At 49.4% G+C, this 21,477-nt stretch overlaps 1 protein-coding gene across 1 annotated transcript in view; it reads left to right on the forward strand.

Annotated features, from left to right (window-relative positions):
• LOC108512448 (transcription factor GATA-4-like) overlaps positions 1 to 14,735 on the forward strand; it is a 23,211-nt gene extending 8,476 nt beyond the window's left edge. The window contains exon 3 of the mRNA XM_017847720.1: positions 14,502 to 14,735. Coding sequence (XP_017703209.1) covers positions 14,502 to 14,527 — 26 coding nt within the window. The 3' untranslated portion in view covers positions 14,528 to 14,735. The remainder of the gene's footprint in view (positions 1 to 14,501) is intronic.
• The last annotated feature ends 6,742 nt before the right edge of the window (positions 14,736 to 21,477 follow it).

Below are 21,477 nucleotides of genomic sequence, written 5' to 3' on the forward strand. Positions count from 1 at the left end.
AAAAAAAAAAAGGATAATAGAATTAAGGTCCTTCCTTGCATTTTCTAGAATAATGGTAAAAGTATTAATAACTTAAATTTTGGTAAGTCAAAAATATATTGTAATTTCTAGTAAATTACTAACAGGAGAGTAAGAGTGTATAAATTCCAAACCAGAGGGAATAAAATGAAAAAATGAATGTTTAAGAAAATCTACATGCATCAAAAAAAGGCAAGAAATGCCGAGAAAAGGCAACAAAAAGCAGGCAAGACAAAAAGCACCTGAGAAAGTGGTAGGAGATTTCACAGCGACTACTTTTGAGAGTAAATTGTGATCGGGGAAATGGCAGATGGGAAATTCTAGACTGTTGAGGATACTTGATCTGGGTATTGAATTTATGGATGTTTATTTCATAATTATTTTGATCTATTAAATTTATAGATGATTAATTCATTTAAGCAGTATATTCTTATTTTTTGCACATGATTACAGTCTAAAATTTAAGAATGACAGTTGACCTTGCTGACTTGGAGCAGTCCATGTTTTTTGCTCTTATTTTCAAGGCATTATGTTATTTTATGAGTTAGGGAAAGCTTAGCAAATGGACGCAGTGGAAATATGATGATGTTAGGAAATGCATGTGCTCTGAAAATAGGGAAGGACAGAAATTCATGAAAGCCAAGTAACATGAGTAGTACAAGGTGGAATACTATACCTACTAGCAGAAAAAAGAAAATTCTTATTTACATTAAAACAACTAGACATTTCCTTTAAGAACTTAAACCCATAGTTCCCAAGGGACAAATACTGTCTTTCTATCATTTCTTTCTTTAAATTTGTGGATAAACGTGATCCTTGGTAGCCCTTGATGATATAAATAAAATTTGAAAGAGTTGGTAAGGGTCCATCGAACCTCTGAATTTCCAGATTCAGAGGTTAAGGGAAAAAAATACGATCGATAATGTAACGTTCTTCTAGTCAAACATGACACAAATTTTAAAAGAGAGACATACATTTTTATTAACTTAGTAATGGTCTCTGTATTGAGTTGATGGTTAGTTTTCAATCTTTTTTCAACTTGAGTCTTCCTGGAGAGCAAGTATGTAGTCTTGAAAATGGAATAAAAATTACAGTACAAAAGAATAAAGACAAATTTTCAAACTTTTTGGCATCAGGAACTCCTTAAAATCTTAAAAATTATTGGGGACCACAAAGTGATTTAATTTATCTTCATTATATGTGTAGGTATTTACCGTATTAAAATTGAGTCTAATAATGTGGAAGAAGCATATGAGTTGACTCAAAGCAATGATGACAAACTCATTATGTATTAACATAAGCAACACATTTGCATGAGAAATTAAAGAAAATGGATATTCATGTGAAGAGTGATTAGTTTTATTAAGCTCTTTAATATCTGATTTAATAGATTATAGCTGGATTATCATATTTAACTCCACATTTAATCTGTTAAAATATGTTATTGAGGCCGGGCGCGTGGCTCAAGCCTGTAATCCCAGCACTTGGGGAGGCCGAGACGGGCGAATCACAAGGTCAGGAGATCGAGACCATCCTGGCTAACACGGTGAAACCCCGTCTCTACTAAAGAATACAAAAAAGTAGCCAGGCGAGGTGGCGGGCGCCTGTAGTCCCAGCTACTCTGGAGGCTGAGGCAGGAGAATGGCGTAAACCCAGGAGGCGGAGCTTGTGGTGAGCTGAGATCCGGCCACTGCACTCCAGCCCGGGCCACAGAGCGAGACTCCGTCTCAAAAAAAAAAAAAAAAAAAAAATGTTATTGAGTTTAAACAAGTGTATGAAAAAATCTGGTCTCACAGAGAAAAATAGTTGGATTAATTTTACTCTAAAATCTGTTGTTCCATCTTATACTTTGAATTAAGTTTTATCCATGCCCAATTTTATAATGTCACCCATTAGACGTAGTTTCACGGAGTTAAGGAGATCTTTTAAATGTTGGCACATTTCAGCCGGGCGCGGTGGCTCAAGTCTGTAATCCCAGCACTTTGGGAGGCTGAGACGGGCGGATCACGAGGTCAGGAGATCGAGACCATCCTGGCTAACACAGTGAAACCCCGTCTCTACTAAAATACAAAAAACTAGCCGGGCGAGGTGGCGGGCGTCTGTAGTCCCAGCTACTCTGGAGGCTGAGGCAGGAGAATGGCGTAAACCCGGGAGGCGGAGCTTGCAGTGAGCTGAGATCCGGCCACTGCACTCCAGCCTGGGCGACAGAGCGAGACTCTGTCTCAAAATAAATAAATAAATAAATAAATAAATAAATAAATGTTGGCACATTTCATTATACAATGTCAAATAAACAACAGCTTTGTTAAATCATTGCCAGCCTAACCAGAAAGATCTTTAGGTGTTTGGACAGCAGTCTGGCTCACAGTAGTTATAAAGTTTCCCAAAATTCTTGTTTTTAATTCAAATTTTAAATTTTATCACTGACATATAGGATATTTCCGTTTTTCTTGAAGTGAGAAGCTCAGTTTTTCACTTTTATTCAGTCTTTACCATCTAGTAAATGTCACTTCTGTTCTTAAGAAATCTGGAATCCTCTGGGACTACTTTCTTTCTCTCATAAACCAAACCAATTCATCAGTAGATCGTGCTGGTGATTCTTTTAAAACATATTGCGAATCCAGGCATCTCTGACAGGTCTACTGCTGCCACCCCGCCCAGCCACTATCACCTCAGGTCCGATTGGTAGTAGCCTGTCCTTCTAGATGCTTTTTACTCCTTGTATTGTCTGTTCCTTTTGTCTTTCCAGGAAGCTACCTAGCTGATTTTTCAAAATATCATTTAAAAGGTCACCCTTTGGCTCACGTTCTTTGAATGGGGGCAAAACTCATGTTTTCTTTTTTTAAAAAATAACTTTTAAGTTCAGGGTACATATGCAGGCTCCACAAGTACACTTGTGTCATGGGGGCTTGTTGTATAGATTCTTTCATCATCCAGGTATTAAGCTTAGTACCCACTAGTTTTTCTTCCCACTCTTCTCCCTCCTCCCACCCTCCAGGCTTCGAAAGGCCCCAGTGTTTGTCGTTCCCCTCTATGTGTCCATGTGTTCTCATCATTTAGCTCACACTTATAAGCTTGCTAAGGATAATGGCCTCCAGCTCCATCCATGTCCCTGCAAAGGACATGACCTCAATTCTTTTTTTAAGGCTGCATAGTATTCCATGGTGTATATATACCACATTTTCTTTATCTAGTCTATCCTTAATGGGCATTTGGGTTGATTCCATGTCTTTGCTATTGTGACTAGTGCTGGAATGAACATACACATGCATGTGTGTTCATAATAAAATGATTTCTATTCGTTTGGGTATATAACCGGTATTGGGATTGCTTTGTTGAATGGTATTTCTGTCTTGGGTATTTGAGGAATCACCACTGTCTTCCACGATGGCTGAATTAATTTCCACTCCCACCAACAGTGTGTAAGTGTTCCTTTTTTCTCCACAACCTTGTCAGCATCTGTTAGTTTTTGACTTTTTGGTAATAGCCATTCTGACTAGTGTGAGGTGGTATCTCATGGTGGTTTTGATTTGCATTTCTCTAATGATCAGTGATGTTGAACGTCTTTTCAAAAGAAAACTCATTTTTCTTGCACTGTTGAGCTGATTACCATCAGTTTCAAACCTCCCCCCTTACTCTGCTCACCGGCGTTGCCTTGTCTGTGGCACGGTGTGAAACTTCATCTGTAGCATCTGCTAGAGGGACGCTGGAGAAGGTTGGGGCTCTTTCTAGTTCTGAGTGTTCCTCTTACCTTGCCCTTGTGGGGGACTACAGCCAACGGTGGCCATCACCTCTCTGGGGACAGAGCAGGTCACAGGCAGCACGTAGGGGAGCAGCTTCCCAGTGTTTTGTCAGTGTAGCACCTCAGCAAAATTCTCTGCTATCAAACAGGCCACATCCTCACCCTCTCCAAGGAGGCCTAGCGCTCAGTTCTGGTGTGTGCAGGGGATTCTTCCAGATTGGTTTCTTCTGCAGTGCTTGCCTGAAGCTCTGGAGAGTGCGGTGGCAGCTCCCTGATTTTGCTGTCCCTATTCTGTGTGTGTGTTTGCTTTGCCTTTCACAAGTTTGTCCAACCCATAGCCCAGGGCTGCTTTGAATGAGGCCTGACACAAATTTGTAAACTTTCTTAAAACACTATGAGATTTTTGGCTGGGTGCCCAGTGGTTCACGCCTGTAATCCCAGGACTTTGGGAGGCCGAGGAAGGCACATCACTTGAGGTCAGGAGTTCAAGACCAGCCTGGTCAACATGGTGAAAACCCATCTCTCTCTACTAAAAGTACGAAAATTAGCCGAGTGTGGTGGCACATGCCTGTAATCCCACCTACTCAGGAGGCTGAGGCATGAGAATCGATTGAGTCTGGAGGCAGAGGTTGCAGTGAGCCGAGATCATGCCACTATACTCCAGCCTGGGTGACAGAGTAAGACTCTGTCTCAAAAACCAAAACAACAGGCTGGGTGCAGTGGCTCACGCCTGTAATCCCAGAACTTTGGGAGGCCGAGGCAGGCAGATCACGAGGTCAAGAGATTGAGACTATGCTGGCCAACATGGTGAAACCTCGTCTCTACTAAAAATACAAAAGTTGGCTGTGCCTGTGCCTGTAGTTCCAGCTACTCGGGAGGCTGAGGCAGGAGAATCCCTTAAACCCAGGAGGCGGAGGTTGCAGTGAGTCGAGATGGCGCCATGGCACTCCAGTCTGGCAACAGCGGTGAGAGCTCTGTATCAAAAACAAACAAACAAACAAACAACAACAACAAAAAACCCACAACAAACAAACAAATCACTATGGTTTTTTTTGTGTTTTTTTTTTGTTTGGTTGTGTTTAGTTATTAGCCTCATTAGTGTTCATGATATTTTGTGTGTGGGCCGGAGACAATTCTTCCAATGTGGCAAGGGAAGACAAAGATTGGAACACCCCTGCTTTAAGAGATAATTCCTGAAATAGTTAACAGTTATTTACGTTCAATTTTCCTTATTCAAATCACTGTGCACGTTTCCAGTCTCCTGGTTGGACAGTAACTGACCACAATGTCTTCAAGGGCCTGCATTATTTAGTTCGTCGAAATTGCTCTGAAACTGTGTCTACATCCTTCCCCTTGTGCACTTTGCTCTGGCCTCAGTGATAGACACGTTCTTCCTAGAACATCCTCCTTCTTAGATTTGTCTTACTTTTTGCCTAAAATCTTCTTCTTGCTTTTCAAATGTCTCATTAGCAGAATTTTCCACATATGATATAAAATAGTGCTTCCAATACAACACTTCCTCTCTTCTTTAGCGTGCTTCATTTTTCATAAAAGTTCTTGTAACCATATAACATGTTACAGTCATTTATTTCCTGTCTCTCTGACTCTTCTCACTGGAAAGTTATGCCCTTGACAGCATACACAGTCTGTTTTGTTCCTGGTTAATCCTTGCGCCTGCACCTCCATATAATCTAGCACACAGCAGACAATTAAACAGCTGAGAGTTAATGAATAAATGAAGTAGTATACTTCCTAGATGAGAAAACTGAGACTCAAAAATGATAAGTACCAAATCAGTATAACATAAAAGTTAGGAGTTTAAGCTCTTTGCGGAGAAATGTGGGTTTAAATGGGAGTTTTGCTACATCCTACTAGTGTAACGTACATATATTTCTTAAATTCTCTGTGCCTCATTTTCCTTATCTGAAAAATGTGGATTAAATGGTAACTAGTTTATACTGTGGCTATGTAGAGTAAATAAATTATGTATATAATATGCCTAGTACAGTGCTTGACACACATTAACAATTCCACATATTTAGTTATTTGTACAATTATCTGTAGCTGCAAAACTATAAATGCAGTCTCGTCATCTTTCTGGAGAGATAGCAAGAGAAAGATTAAGTTTATAAAATGTCTAAACAATGAAAACTATATTATTGAAGTAAAATGCCTAAACAAGGGCTGCTTTTAATATCAACTAATTAGTAGCTGCCTGATAGTAGGAAACGACTCTAAAATCAAGTAGACAAGAAAATGGTTGGGGAGGCTGACCGAATCCTACGCTATACTGCATGTTCAGTAACCGTGTCACAGCAGTGATGCCATATTGCTTTTCTTTGAATCGTGGCATCACAGATGAGAACCGAGGGACTAGATAGATCATAGATAGATAGGTACACACATACATGCAAACATTCGCACATATCTACATACGTAGATAGACATATATGGATAGAGAGATTTTTTTAAACTGCTGAACAGAAATCCATTGATCTATGAAAGTGAAGGACAAATACGGTTGTATAAAGAGTCTTTGAATGAATTTTCAGCAGATATAGATCTTTTTGTGTTGAAAGAGAAGATCACTCTTGCCTTTCTTTTGTAAACACAGGTCCATGATTGACTAAAGCGATTATATGAAAACTGAGCATTTTCATTCTGTATCTAGTTTTAGAAATTGAGGGAAACGTCTATTGTGAAATATTTAAATTTCTGAACCTAGTTTACCTTTGAAAATAGGCCTTACTTGACACCGAATCGTTCTCTAAACACCACATGCCTTACTTGACTCCATATCGCTCTCTAAACATCATGTGGGGACCTCTTGCCCTTCTCCTTTGAATGTAATGGGTATTTTATTTTGGTTAAATATTTTCTAGCAGACCCTTGAATCACCTTGCTTTGATATTTCCATATCAGCCTCCAGAGTAGCTGGGACCACAGGCATACACCCCCATGCAAGGCAAATTTTTATATGTTTTGTAGGGACAGGGTTTCGTCATGTTGGCCAGGCTGGTCTCACACTTCTGACCTCGAGCAATCTGCCCACCTCAGCCTCCATGGATCATGGAGAGCACTTTTCATCATTCTGCATTATATGCCCCAGCCCAGCCCAGGGGAACCTGGGAGGTGCTCAATCCATAATGCTGGCTGTTCCCTGGCCAGAAGAGCTCTTGGCGGCTCTGTGAACCCACCTCGATGACCCTGGCCTCTGCCCTGGGGAAGCTCTCATCCCTCTGGATTGCCCATCTCCCCTAGGACCCCTGTAGCCCCGAAAGGCCTTAGTTAACACTGAATAGTTCTCTAAACACCACATGCCTTGAGTCCGTATCGCTCTCTAAACATCATGTGGGGACCTGTTGCCCTTCTCCTTCATGACCTGTAGGGCAGGGCCAAAAGGAGGAAGCAGCCTCAGAACACACAAAAGACTCCCTGCCCCAAATGGCAGTCAACCCACCGTCAGCACTTCTGGAAGGAAAGGAGGAAGGTTTCCTTCTGCAGAAAGCTCCTTTTTTGCCTTGTTTCTGAAACCAGGAAGTGTCAGCAGAGTCCAGTGCACCTGTGGTGTCTGAGTCACTGTCTGTGCCCAGGATGTGTGTCTGACCACAGCCCCCACCCCCAACCCGGACTCGATGCTCCCTCCAGCTGGAGTCCTGGGCTCCTGACATGGCCTGGCCTGTTTGTCCTGCCTTGGCCAAGTATGGGAGGGCCTTACCTTGTATTCCCCTGGGTTCTCAGTCTTGACTTCCTCAATGTCTAGAAGGAGTGAGCACGCCCAGTCCCTCACCCATGGGGAGAATTCCTCTGTAAACCCTGCGAGACAGAAACAGACAAAACGCTTTAGTGAGACAACACGGGGCAACCCTGGGAGGATCAGAGCCTAAGGGTTCTGGAAGTCTCCAGCCTTTGGCTCCTCGGTTCCACGGGAGAGGCAGGCCTCCTCTGACAATTGAAAGTGTGGAGGAGCACTCTGACCTGGACCTTTTCCTTTTTTCGGGTCACCAGGACGCGTCCATACCCCTGAGCTAGGGGTGGCCCAGGTCCTGGTATTATTAGGTTTTCTCCCAGAAAGGCGATGCTTGCATGGATGGGCCAAAAGCCTGGCAACCAGGTCTGGTGTCCTGTGGGTGAGGACAGGGTGCCACCCACCCGCTGAGAGGCAGACGGTGCCAGGTCACGGCCATGGGCACCTGTCTCCTGGCTCTGCAGAGAGCAGTCATGGGGGCCACTCCCTCCACCATGTTACCTTCTTGCTGTTCTTATATTTTGGCCAGTCTCTAAGCATCTTCGGCCACTTGTCAGTGGTTTTATTTCCTGACCTCCTTGCTGTCAGTGAGCCAGGATGGAGTTAGCGGAGCTGTCTGGCCTCTCTGGTAGCGGCCCATGGATGCTGGGTCCTGGACTCCAGGAACTGGAACGAGCCAGGAAAGGGCAAACCCTGGGAGGCTGAGACCCTCTGATAGAACGGGCACCAGTTGCTTGGCCCCCTGATGCCAGGAGTCAGCTTTCTCAGACCACAAAACCCTGTATTTTGGTTGTTTCCAAGCCTTCAGCTGGGATCCTGGAATAAGAAGGCAGTAAGGCAGTGACTTCTGAGCAAGACTGTGGTTCTTGGTTTGGGTTTTGATTGAACCACCACGGAGACAGAATCTTGGGTTCAGGTGCAGCAGGAACTGCCATTTCTCCCAGTGACAGTGTCACTCCCAGTCACCACCACTTCGGCCCACAGGCCACCCCCTCTGCCTCGCCCACCAGCTCTGGTTCCCTATCCCTGGGGCAGCCTCCAACGCAGTAGGCACAGGCTCTTATCTTCACCTCCAGGGCCCTGACAGGAGCCAGCTTCCTCTCACTGTAAGGCAACTCAGACAGAGCTGAGGACATGCCTGGGCCAGGAGCCATCCCCCTTCCTAAGGGGGCGTTAGCGCTCCCATTTGCCCTAAGTCTCAGACCGGAGGAAGGCACAGGGAAGGAAGGCAAGGACTTCCCTGTGGAGCTGGGCACCTGGTCCTCGTGAGGCACCAGGACCCTGGAAAATGCAAGCTCGAGACTGGCCTGGAGGGGACCACTCGGGGCCCGCGAGGGGCCTCAGGCTGCACAATGGGAATGCTCCTCCTGGGCTAGAGGCGGCACCCTCTGTGGCAGCTGAGAAAGTCCAGTCCTGAGACAGGATGGGTGCCGCCTAGGGTGGGTTGCCGAGCCCTGACTGACAGCAGTGCCTTGGGATTGAAGGCATCACCCACCATTGTCCAGGAAGCGTGGACTGAGAGCTGCCCAGTGCCCTGAGGACACACCTGGAGCCCTTCCCACCTGACACTCCCCACGGACCTTGCAGGGTCTGACCTCCTAGCGTGCACCTGCCTCTCCCTGCACGCAGGCCACTGACCCTGCCTGTTCCCCATCTTCCCCCATCCTGCCTGGCCCAGAGTCTGTGGCCCTCTCTGTGGCCACTCTGGCCTTTCTGTGACCCTCTTCCTGCCAGAGCCTAGGCATGAGACTCCCAGGTCTTTCTCTGGGCTGCCCAGCATGCTGGGGAGAAACCTGGGTTGACAAGGGTGACCAAGGACTCTGCAGGCAGTAGGGACTAGACCCACCACCCCACCTCCAGCCAAAGCTGGTCTCAGGGCAGTCAGCCTTCATCCCCCGGCCTCCTCCCAGCCACTGCAGCAGCTGGGACATGGGGTGCCTGGCTGTCCTACCTGTGCTGACTCAGCACTCCCATCCACCCTGCGTGCTGCTGACTGAGCTAGCAGGAACCAGAGTCTCTGGAGGGCCACGCAGAGCCTTGGGGACTGACCAAGTACCCCCACTGAGGGGTCCCAGATGTGCCACTCACTGTTCCTTTCCCACCCCATCTGTTGTCTTCCCAAGGCTGGCAGCTACACCCTGGGCTGGCTTGGTTGAGGTGCATCTCAGAAGTGGCAGGTCTCAGGGGCTCACCCTGCTCCCCTCCACCAGGCTCCTCCCTCTCTCCATCCTGTGAGTCCTGAGGGGCCAGCTCCTGGCTGGGGTCCCCTTACCACGCCCAGATCCCTTCCCAGCACCACTCCCGGGCCTTCAGCTGCACGCTCTGTTGCCCCGCTGGCCTCACCATGAGATGCCCAGGCCAGGCCCTACCCTTCTTCTCCCCCAGCCTCTCAGGGTCACAGCCATTGATGTCCCCATGCCCCTCCCTATAGGATGCCTCAGTTGGGCCCCCTGAGCCCTCAGAGACCTGCTACACAATAGCCCACAGGCCAGGGGTCCCCTAGCCTGTGGCCACCACCCCCAGATCTCACCAGCACAGCCCCCAAGGGGACAGGGCCAGGCCCATAGGCTGTCCCCTCTTCTCCTGCTGATGTGAAGACCTAAGTGCTGAGAGCCCAGGGGTCAGACCCAGCCCCCTCTCTGTCCCACGCACTCTTCTGAGCTCCCTAGATTGGCCTCGAGGCTCTGCTCTAACCCTGACCACTGACTGGACCTGCAGGAGAGGCAGGGAGGAGCTCTGACCCTGGAGAGGAGGTTGGCCAGAGCCGGGGAGACATGTCCTGTCTCAGAGAATCTTTCTAAAAACAAAACCTGTCCCTGAGGTGAGACCGATGTGTCAGGGGACAGAGGACTCACCGCACAATCCCGAGGCGATAGGTGAATTTCCAGATGTCAACATGCTTTTGCTCCATGTCCACTGCTGACTGAGCTCCCGTGCCTGTGACCCAGAGGGGGTCAGGGAGAGGGGCGCAAGATGAGACACTTAGGGTCCCAAGGGTATGGACAGCCTGTCCCGGCCCTGTGATCTTAGGGAGCCCAGGAGCCTTTGACCAGGCACAGTGAGGGAGACAAAGTCCCACCTCCCTCGAGGGAGCGGCCCTACCTATACCTGCTCATACTTGTCAATAATGTCCCCTCACCCATGCACATGCAGGGTATCCATGACCTCATCCATCACCATCCCACAAGACCAAGTCATCCAATGGTTCTGCTGTACCCAATGCTCCAGAAAACACCCAAACCAGCCCTGCCACACCCCTAGACACCCTCCGGCCCGAGGAGCCCCATTCTACCACCCCTTCCAGGTGACAGGGGGCCAGACCCAGTGACCCCACCCCTCCTCAGTCTCTGGAGTCCTTGCATCCCACCTGGGGTGGGCTCCTTCCTGAGGACTTGAGCACAGGGCAACCTGGAAAGAGAGGCCTATTGTCTGCAAGTGCTCTTAGATCGATACACACCTGCCCCGGCAGGGCAAACGGCGTCCACCTGCCGAGCGTCAAGGGTTCACGTGAGCTGTTCTGGGCACCTGGAGGCAGATGGGGTCAGGACTGGACATCTGTATAAGATCAATCTCCATGAAGATGCCCAGTTTTCTGTAGGAAGCAAGATAACTGGTGACTGCTCCGTCCTACTCCAATTCTCACACACTCTGGCCTGGGAAACCGCTTCAGGAACAATGCCAGCCAAGCCAGGAGGGTGTTTGGTTTGGGGAAAATGGTCTATTGCATCCAAAGCAGCCTCTGTGCTCATGGAGAGCCTATCTCAGGTGGAAGGACGGTGGACTGTACAATTCCCAGCTGTCAATACAGGAGGGGGCTTCAATTTCCCAGGTCACCAAGAAAGAACAAGAGAACTCTGGGGCTTTGGTCCCAGAGAACACCCAGGGGGACCATCCCCACAAGGAGTGCTTGGGGCGAAGGAAGGGCAACGCCTCCAGGGGATCAGACAGAGGAAGGTCTGCTCGGGGAAGGTCCCAGTCCCCAAGCCCCTTTGACCAGGAAGGACAGTCATCACCCTACAGGCAACCCTCCAGAACTCCTTCATTTTCCACAACTGCCCAAGGGCAGAGGGCTCCCCACCCCACTCCTAGACGAAGGACCCCATGTGTCCAGTGGGGTCCACAGGGACCATCAGTGACCACATCTGAAGTCTGAATTCTTGGTGAGACCTCCTCCCACCTTAAGGCACAGAATTGGACTGAGAACCCCCGCCTCCCCACCATCCACAGGGCCTCCATTTTAGTGCCTCTTCCAGGGCCAGGCTCTGCCCCACTGAAGTCCAGAACCCCAGGGAGATTTGGAATCCAGGGCAGGGAGGCTGCAGATGTCAGGGCTTGAGTCCAGCACAGCACAGGGCAGGGCTGAGAGCACATCCCAGGCTCACATCTGGGTCCCTGGGCCAGTATCGGCTCCTCTGACCCTGGACAGCTCACTTGTCAAATGGGTGCATTTGGGGACAGCACCCACCCCACAGAGTTGCTGTGAGGATGCAGGAAACAACCGTCTACACAGTCAGTGCAGAATGGGCACCTGGTGAGTGCTCAGGGATGGCCCTCCTCGGCACCTGCCCAGAGGACAGCACTGCTCACCAGGTAGCGACTGTCACAGATCAGCAGGGAGGGAACACAGCAGGTCACACTCACCTGAGTCTACTGATCCAGCTGTGCCTCTCACTCAGGAAAGCCTCCCCTGCACAGAACCAGATACTGCTGTGTGTCTTGTCTCCAAGAGCTGCAGACACAGAGAGGGCAGGCAGGTAGACAGGTGGGGTACTCAGCACCAGTGACATTGTGGAGTCATGGCACCCATTACAGAGGGCCCTGCCTGGGTCAGCAGGGTCCAGAGTCAGCATCCTCCCGTCCCTGAAGTTACAACATGCGTGTGTGCAGCGTGTTTGTGCAGGTGAGCATGCACATGTATGTGAGTGCACTAATGTGTGGATGCATGTGTCACTGCTCTGGCCAGACCTGGCTGCCCAACTCAAGTATGCACCCAGATCCTTGTCACTGTCATCACCCCCAGGTCCCGTAGCTAGCATCAGAACATCTATGTGTCCTCCCCAATCGCAGACCTCCCCATCTGGGGCAGTCCTGGGGATGTAGGTGGGGGATGGGTGGCTGACAGTTGAGGGCAGAGGGTGTGCCCCTTCCTTAGCAGGAGACTCAGCTAGGGTGTAACGTGCTAGGTCTGTGTGGCAGGGCTGGATTCCATATACCTCCTCACCTCCTCCTCCTAGTAACCCTCTGGAGTGCCATGACTCCTCCCTGCTATGGATGGAGGAAAGTGATTGATCTGCCGGAGACATTCTGCTGGAGACGTGAAACTAAGTGATCCTTCTTTCCACAATAAACTGGAGGGTCAAAAGAGGCAAGAGTAGGTCAAGGTCTTTTAAAAGCCATACCTGAAAGGTTTCCAATAACAGTTGATTTGGTGGTAACTCAATCACACAAACAACCGCAACAAAAGACTCAACTATCAGAGATTTTAGGATCGCCTCAAAAACACCATCTAACATTAGGGAGTTCAAAAAGGCATGAAGTTTCAGAAATCAAACTTTATTTAAATGTCATTTGCATAGACTGGTAATTTAACAGTATGAATAAATCTTAAGGCAGAAGACAGATTGGAGACCCTGGGGCACAAGTGCTGAGTTTGGAAGATTTGATGCTGTACCCTTTGAAGCCCCCACCTGGTCCCCATACCCCTTGCCTGCCTGTTAAGAAGAGCCCGTCCCAGGGAGCAAATCGGGGGCAAATAGCCCAGAAGCCCAGTAGCCGAGAGACTACCATGCCTGGAGGAGGAGTCCACCTCTGGGAGCAGGAGGAGCTGCTGGAACCCTTATTCACAGGCTTCTTTTTTTGCTCTCATGGAAGAGCAGGCCGCCTCTGGGTGCATGAGGAGCTATTGGAACTCTTTCTCGCAGCCTCCTTTTCCTGCTCTCAAGCACCTCCAACTTGCGGATAGATAGCACCAGCACCAGCAGAATGAAAAGGTCCTGATGCAGCAGGGCTGTGGCTCTAGTAAATAAAAGAGGCCTCTCTTTAGTGAGGTAGAGGAGCCCAGGCTTAACACCCTGGCCTCCGACACCAAGGCTCGCACCATGCCCAGGACTAGGGACAGCGTGGGAGCTGCTGGCTGGAGCCTTGCTTGCAACCTCCTCTCTGCCACGTCTATCTCCAGCTATGCTCTCAGCTGCAGGGTTGAGGCCAGTGGCCATGGCAGGTAGCATGAGGTCTGGCAGTTCCTCGCTTGGCTGGTCTTTGGCTATACCGGTGCAGGGCCCAGAGGGCTCTGGAGCTACCTCTAGCTGCAGTGCTGCCTCTGGATGGGGCCTTCCCCATACTGTGGGCTCTGGCTCAGTAGCAGGCACTGGAAGTTCCTCTCTCTCTGCACCTGCGGCAAGAGCTGAAAAAGGAGAAAGGGTCACTGACCAGTTTTTCTGTGTCTGAGCCTCAGAGTTCAATCCCTGCTGACCAGACCCCCACTGACCAGACCCCTGAACGGTAGTGCTGAGTCCCCTAGCAATGGCCCCTGTCAGTTGACAGACCTCTCCCCCACCTCATCAGCACCCACAGGTGATTGAAAGTCTTCTCAGGACTGAATCCCAACTCCAGGACAGAGGGAGGGGCAGTTGGTCCCAGGCTCCGGGTGCTAAGCTTCATGCTTGTGCCACAAGGTCCTCTGGGCCCATCTCAAAGGGGGCGGTGATGTGGCCTGGCACACCTGGATGCACTGTGTGGGCCTATCCCTGAGCCACACAGCCAGAGGAACAGGAGGATGTTTGTCAACCCAGGCACCCCACTCTGCTGGGTCTCCCAGGGTCCTTCCCACGGAGGCCAGATTCAGAGACACAGAGCACAGAGGCCACAGGGTGACCGGCCCAGAACGCTGGAGACTAGGGTAGGGATGACACAAGGACTCTCCCCAAACAGCCAGAAGACCCTTTGCTAGTTTCTTGATACTTCATTTCTCACCGGCTACCCTTCCCCCACCAGGAATCCCCTTGATGCAGAGTCAATGAGGAGAGGAAGATGGTCACAGAATCCGTGGAAAGAAAGAAAGCAAAAGATGGGTGAGGAGAAGAGTTGGGAATGTAGCATTGTAAGGGTCCTACACTATACAGATTATTTGAGGGCTGGCTGTGATTAATTAAAGGTGTGTCTTGTAGACAACTATTACACACACACACATTATACACACACACATTACACACACACACACACACACACACACACACACAGAGTCTTGCTCCGTCACCCAGGCTGAACTGCAGTGGCCCAAACACAGCTCACTACAGCCTTGATTTCCTAGGCTCAAGCAATCCTCCCACCTCAGCCTCCTGAGCAGCTGGGACTACACGTGTGGGACCCCATGCCTGGCTGATTTTGAAATGGTTTCTTATAGAGACAGGATCTCGCTGTGTTATCCAGGCTCATCTGGACCTCCTGACCCCAAGCAATCCTCCAGCCTCGGCCTCTCAAAGTGTTGGGATTACAGGCGTAAGTCACTGCACTCGGCTTACACGTTTTTAAGAGGCATAAATATGAAAGTTATTTGCATAAACTGGTAATTTAACAGTATGAATAAATCCTAGGGCAGAAGACAGATTAGAGACCCCGGGGCACAAGTGCTGAGTTTGGAAGATTTGATGCTGTACCCTTTGAAGCCCCCACCTAGTCCCCATACCCCTTGCCTGCCTGTTAAGAAAAGCCTGTCCCAGGGAGCAAATCAGGGGCAAATAGCCCAGAAACCCAGTAGCGGAGAGACCTCCATGCCTGGAGGAGGAGTCCACCTCTGGGAGCAGGAAGAGCTGCTGGAACTCTTTCTCGCAGGCTTCTTTTTTTTTTTTTTTCTTTTCCTGCTCTCAAGCACCTCCAGCTTGCGGATAGACAGCCCCAGCACCGGCAAAATGAAAAGGTCCTGATGCAGCAGGGCTGTGGCTCTAGTAAATAAAAGAGGCCTCTCTTTAGTGAGGTAGAGGAGCCTAGGCTTAACACCCTGGCCTTCGACACCAAGGCTCGCACCATGCCCAGGACTAGGGACAGTGTGGGAGCTGCTGGCTGGAGCCTTGCTCGCAATCTCCTCTCTGCCACGTCTATCTCCAGCTACGCTCTCAGCTCCAGGGTTGAAGCCAGTGGCTACAGCAGGTGGCATGAGGTCTGGTAGCTCCTCACTTGGCTGGTCCTTGGCTGTACCGATGCAGGGCCCAGAGGGCTCTGGAGCTACCTCTAGCTGCAGTGCTGCCTCTAGACGGTGCCCTCCCCATGCTGTGGGCTCTGGCTCCATAGCAAGCACTGGAAGTTCCTCTCTCTCTGCATGTGTGGCAAGAACTGAAAAAGGAGAAAGGGTCACTGACCAGCTTTTCTGTGTCTGAGCCCCAGAGTTCAACTCTCTGCTGACCAGACCCCCACTGACCAGACCACTGAGGAGTGCTGCTAAAAGTCCCCTAGCAATGGCCCCTCTCAGTCCACAGACCCCTCCCTCCCCTCATCAGCAGCCACAGGTGACTGAAAGTCTTCTTAGGACTGGACCCCAACTCCAGGACACAGGGAGGGGCAGTTGGTCCCAGGCTCTGGGTACCAAGCTTCATGCTTGCACCACAAGGTCCTCTGGGTCCATCTCAAAGGGGGCGGTGATGTGGCCTGGCACACCTGGATGCACTGTGTGGGCCTATCCCTGAGCCACACAGCCAGAGGAGCAGGAGGGTGTTTATCAACCCAGGCACCCCACTCTGCTGGGTCTCCCAGGGTCCTTCCCATGGAGGCCAGATCCAGAGACAGCACAGAGGCCACAGAGTGACCGGCCCAGAACCCTTGAGACTAGGCTGGGGACGACACAAGGACTCTCCCCAAACAGCCAGAAGACCCTTTGCTAGTTTCTTGGTACTTCATTTCTCACCGGCTACCCTTCCCCCACAGGAATCTCCTTCATGCAGAGTCAATGAGGAGAGGAAGATGGTCACAGAATCCGTGGAAAGAAAGAAAGCAAAAGATGGGTGGAGAGAAGAGTTGGGAGTGTAGTGTTGTAAGGGTCCTACACTATGCGGATTATTTGAGGGCTGGCTGTGATTAAAGGTGTGTCTTGTAGATAACCATTACTCTCAAACACAGTATATATATATATATAGAGAGAGAGAGAGAGAGAGAGAGAGTCTTGCTCCGTCACCCAGGCTGAAGTGCAGTGGCCCAAACACAGCTCACTACAGCCTTGACTTCCTAGGCTCAAGCAATCCTCCCACCTCAGCCTCCTGCGTAGCTCGGACTACATGTGTGGGACCCCATGCCTGGCTGCTTTTGAAATGGTTTCTTGCAGAGACGGGATCTCGCTGTGCTATCCAGGCTGGTCTGGACCTCCTGCTCCCAAGCAATCCTCCAGCTTTGGCCTCTCAAAGTGTTGGGATTACAGGCATGAGCCACTGCACTCGGCTTACACATGTTTTTAAGAGGCATAAATATGAAGGTCAGTGTTGCCATGAAGTCAGGAAGGGGTTGGCAAACTGTGGCCCACAATCCAGATGAAGCCCCACTCCTGCTGTGGTGAATAAAGGTTTATTGGAGCCACAGTTCCTCCCCTGTGTTCACTTCTTGTCTGTGGCTGCTTTGGGGCTGCAGTGGCGGACCTGAGTAATTGTTGAGTATGTGCAACAAAGACCACAGGGTCCATGAAGCCCAAGATGCTTACTACCAGGTCCTTTTCAGAAAAATCTTGCTGAACTCTGGGGAGAGGGCCAGGTGGCAGCAGGGAGGCCATTGGGGAGGCTGGTATAGTAATCCAGGAGAAAAATGATGGGAGCTCAGATTAAAGCAGTCATGACAAATGGATGGAATCAGGATATGTTTTGGGGGTAGGACCAACAACACATGGATAAAATGGACAGTATTTTGGTATTTAGAGTTTCAGATTTTCTTTCTGCCAAAGGATCCCTTCCTTAAAAAAAATTATACAAAAGATCAATTAAAAAACTGACCAAAAAAACATGTCAACAAGATTGTGTGATTGAAGCTGGGGTTGAGCCTGGGTACCTTGTGTTTTCAGCACCCCTAACACCCCAGCTGTTCCAGAGGCACCCTACAGAGCCCCTTGGGTTCAGACAAGCAGAACTTGAAACTACAGATCGGAAGAAATAGAAATCTGCGCATCTTTCACACAAGCCGTAACATTCTAAGCCGCATGTTTGCAGCACACTGACGTGGGGCTACTTCACCCACAGCCAGCAAGGGATTGCACCAGTGCTGGGATTTGTGTCCACCCTGTTATAAGAAGGCAGCTGCTTGCGTGAGGCATGGCGGTGAGGAAACAATGCCACCCGGATCTCACCATTGGCTGTGTGGACTGGCTGTACCATGGGCCAGACGCATGTCTTGGGCAGACACTTTTTAGATGCCAACTTGCCTGTAGACAAAGATGACGCAGAGGTGGCCTCGGGGAGGGCCTGTGTGATGGGTTGAATTTGTCCCCTGAAATTCCTGTATTGATGTCCTTAGCCCCAGTGCCTGAGAATGTGATCTTATTTGGAGATAGCATCTTACAGAAATAAGCTAAAATAAAAAATGAGGTCAGTAGGGGGTACCCAATTCAATATGACTGATGTCCTTATAAAAGGGCAAATTTGGACACAGAGACACGCATAGAGGGAAGATGAGGTGAAGAGACACAGAGCAGGCCACCTACACGCCAGGAGAGAGGCCTGGAACAGAGCCTTCCTGGACCGCCCTGGAAAGAGACCTACACTGCCGACACCTTGATCTTGGACCTACAGCCTCCAGGACTGCGAGATAGTGAGATTCTGTTGCTGAAGCTGCCCAGTGTGTGGTACTCTAAGGGAGCCCTAGCAAACCAATGCAGCCTGGTAGCCCACAGATGGTGAAAAGATGGAAAGAGCAATGGAGACCCATGCTTCCTGTCTACACCTACCAAAGTGTGCTACAGGATCCTTTGGTGGGCGTAGGTTTGCAAGATAATTTTGGTGGGGGTGGAGGATGGGTGAGGGTGCATAATTTCAGTGTACATTATCATGTGTTTAGCTTGTAAATGCTTATAAGAATAGTTAACCAACTTAAGGTTTATATGCTACTCAAGATACAGGTTTAAGTGCTAATAAAAATGGGTGCAAATGAAAACACTGTCCTGCTGTGGTCCAGAGAATCTCGATCTTTCTTTCAGAGAGACTTGCAGCTTTGAGCAGGAGCTGCCCTCTCCTTGCTGCCTACTGCACGCCCCCACAACACACACACACATGCACACACACATACCTTTGCACACAGGTGGACACACGCATGTTGTGCTTCATGCCTTCATTAAGGAGGCATGGAAGGGAATGTGTGTCTCTTAGGAAATGAAGACGGCTCAAGCCCCTGATTTTCTGGGTGTTTGCAGAGGCACCCTCTCTGCCGACCATTTTTTGGTCTCTTTCTTCTCTTAGTGAAAGGAGAAGCAGAGCCCCAGCGTGTACCCGGCTACTTTGGGCCCAAGCCAAGGTCACAAGCTTCCTCAGGAACCTGGTGAGATGGGGGCACCACTGGTCCTCCTAAACCGAGGGGCAGCGTTTGGTGGAGCCGTGTGCCCAGGAAGGTGATAGACCAGGCGATTCGGTTCATTAGACACAACCAAAATCCAGTGAGGAAGGGCAGTCACCAAAGCTTTTATTCTGCAGGAAGAGGGGCTCTCAGGGCTGTGAGCAGCAGGCACAAGGACCTTATTGCACATGTGGTTAGGTGATGGCGACCTACAGCTGCACTGGAAACTGGGACCCAAAGTGCCCCGACCTCCTTCTCTGTCTCTCTCTCTCCCTTTCTCCCTCTCTGCCTCTCTGGCTTCTCTGTCTCTCTTGTCATCTCTTGCCCCTTTCCCCATCTCTCTTTCTCTCTCTCTGCTCTCTCCATCCTCCTCTCCCTCTCAGCCTCCTCTGTCTCTCCCCCATCTCTCTCTACCCATCTTTCGCTTTCCACCTCTCTCTTCCCTCTCCCCATCTCTCTTTCTCTCTCCCCCTTCCTCTTTCTCCTCGCCCTCGTTCTTGCTCCCTGGCCCCCATCCTAGGCTGCTGCTAAGGCAATGCCAAGGCTGCTGTCCTGTCACAGTGTCCCCACTTCCAGCATCCACACATGAAAAGATGCTCAACGTCATCAGTCATTAGGGAAATGCAAATCAGAACCACAATGAGATATCATTTTACACTCATTAGGATGCTATCATCAAGCAAATGGAAAATAGCCAGTGTTGGAGATGTGAAGGAACTGGAACCCTCACGCATTGCTCATGGGAATATATAACGCAGTGGCCCATGGAATGTATAATGTATAATGTGGAAAAGTTTGGCAGTTCCTCAAAAAGTCAAACGTAAAACTACCATATGACCCAGTAATTCCACTATTAAGTAGATGTCCAAAACTCCTGACAGCAGGGTTGAAAACAGGTACTTCAACTCAGGAATGCAAAACCAAACATCATATGTTCTCACTGATATGTGGGAGCTAAGCTATGAGGATGCAAAGGCATAAGAATGATACAATGGACGTTGGGAACTTGGGGGAAAGAGTGGGAGGAGGGCGAGGGATAAAAGACAACAAATATGGTGCAATGTACACTGCTCCAGTGATGGGTGCACCAAAATCTCAGAAATCACCACTAAAGAACTTATGTAACCAAATACCACCTGTACCCCAATAACATATCGAAAAATAACATACAATTTTTTAAAACCAGATACTTGTGTCCCAATATTCAGAGCAGCATATTCACAACAGCCAAAAGGTAGAAACAGCCCAATTGTTCATCAACAGATGAATAAATGAGCAACATGTATTATATGTGCAGGGGGGAGATACTATTCAGTTATTAAAACGAATGGCATACTTACACATCCTACAGATATGGATGAACTTTCAACATTTGCAACTCAAATCTAATGAATAAATTGGACCGAACATAGTGGCTAATGCCTGTAATGCTAGGACTTTGGGAGGCTGAGGTAGGAGCATAACTTGAGCCCAGCAGTTTGAGATCAACCTGGGCAACATAGCAAGACCCCATCTGTACAAAAAAAAATTGTTTAAATGCCAGGCATGGTGGTGTGGGCCTGTATCCACAGCTACTGGCAGGGCTGTGGAGGGAGTCTTGCTTGGGCTCAGGAGGTTGAGGCTGCAGTGAGCTAAGATACCACCACTGCAATCCAACACGGGGAAGAGAGTAAGATCCCTCTCTAAACATAAAAATTATAAAAATAACACATAAAATGGCTCAGCACAGTGGCTCACACCTGTAATCTCAGCACTTTGGGAGGCTGAAGCAGGTAGATCACGAGGTCAAGAGATCAAGACCATCCTGGCCAGCGTGGTGAAACTCTGTCTCTACTAAAAATACAAAAATTAGCTGGGTGTGGTGGCTCACACTTGTAGCCCTAGCAACTCAGGAGGCTCAGGCAGGAGAACTGCTTGAACCTGGGAGGCAGAGGTTATAGTGAGCTGAGATCATGCCACTACACTCCAGCCTGGCAACAGAGCAAGACTCTGTCTCAAATAAAAACAAAAACAAGTAAGTGTGTGTCTCTGCCCATGCTGCCAAGCACATGTGCATGTCAGGATGCATAGCTGTGTGTTGTGTTTGGCTGAGTAGGCACACATGCATGCGTGTTGAGTGTTGGATGCTGGGGCAGTCAGGGTTTGAGTCACTCATAGTCAGCACCCACTCCTCACTTCCTCATGCCTGGTTCCTACAATTCCCCACAAGAAGCATGTAGGGTCCAAGCACCCCCTGCCCCCTTTGAACCCCAAGCACAGGCACGAGAGGCTGAGGATGGCCAACTGCAGGGCCCAGGCTTGGAGGACCCTGGAGCCAACTCCTGGTGCATGTGCCACAACTGTAAGCCTGCCCTGGCCTGGCTCCTGGGAAACACTTGCCAGCTGGAGAGCTGTTGATTTGGGACACAGCCCCACAGCAATCACCACTTTATCCTACCCCCAAATACTTCCTAAG

This window comes from Rhinopithecus bieti, unplaced genomic scaffold, assembly GCF_001698545.2.
Source record: "Rhinopithecus bieti isolate Rb0 unplaced genomic scaffold, ASM169854v2 scaffold_30837, whole genome shotgun sequence".
NCBI lineage: Eukaryota > Metazoa > Chordata > Mammalia > Primates > Cercopithecidae > Rhinopithecus > Rhinopithecus bieti.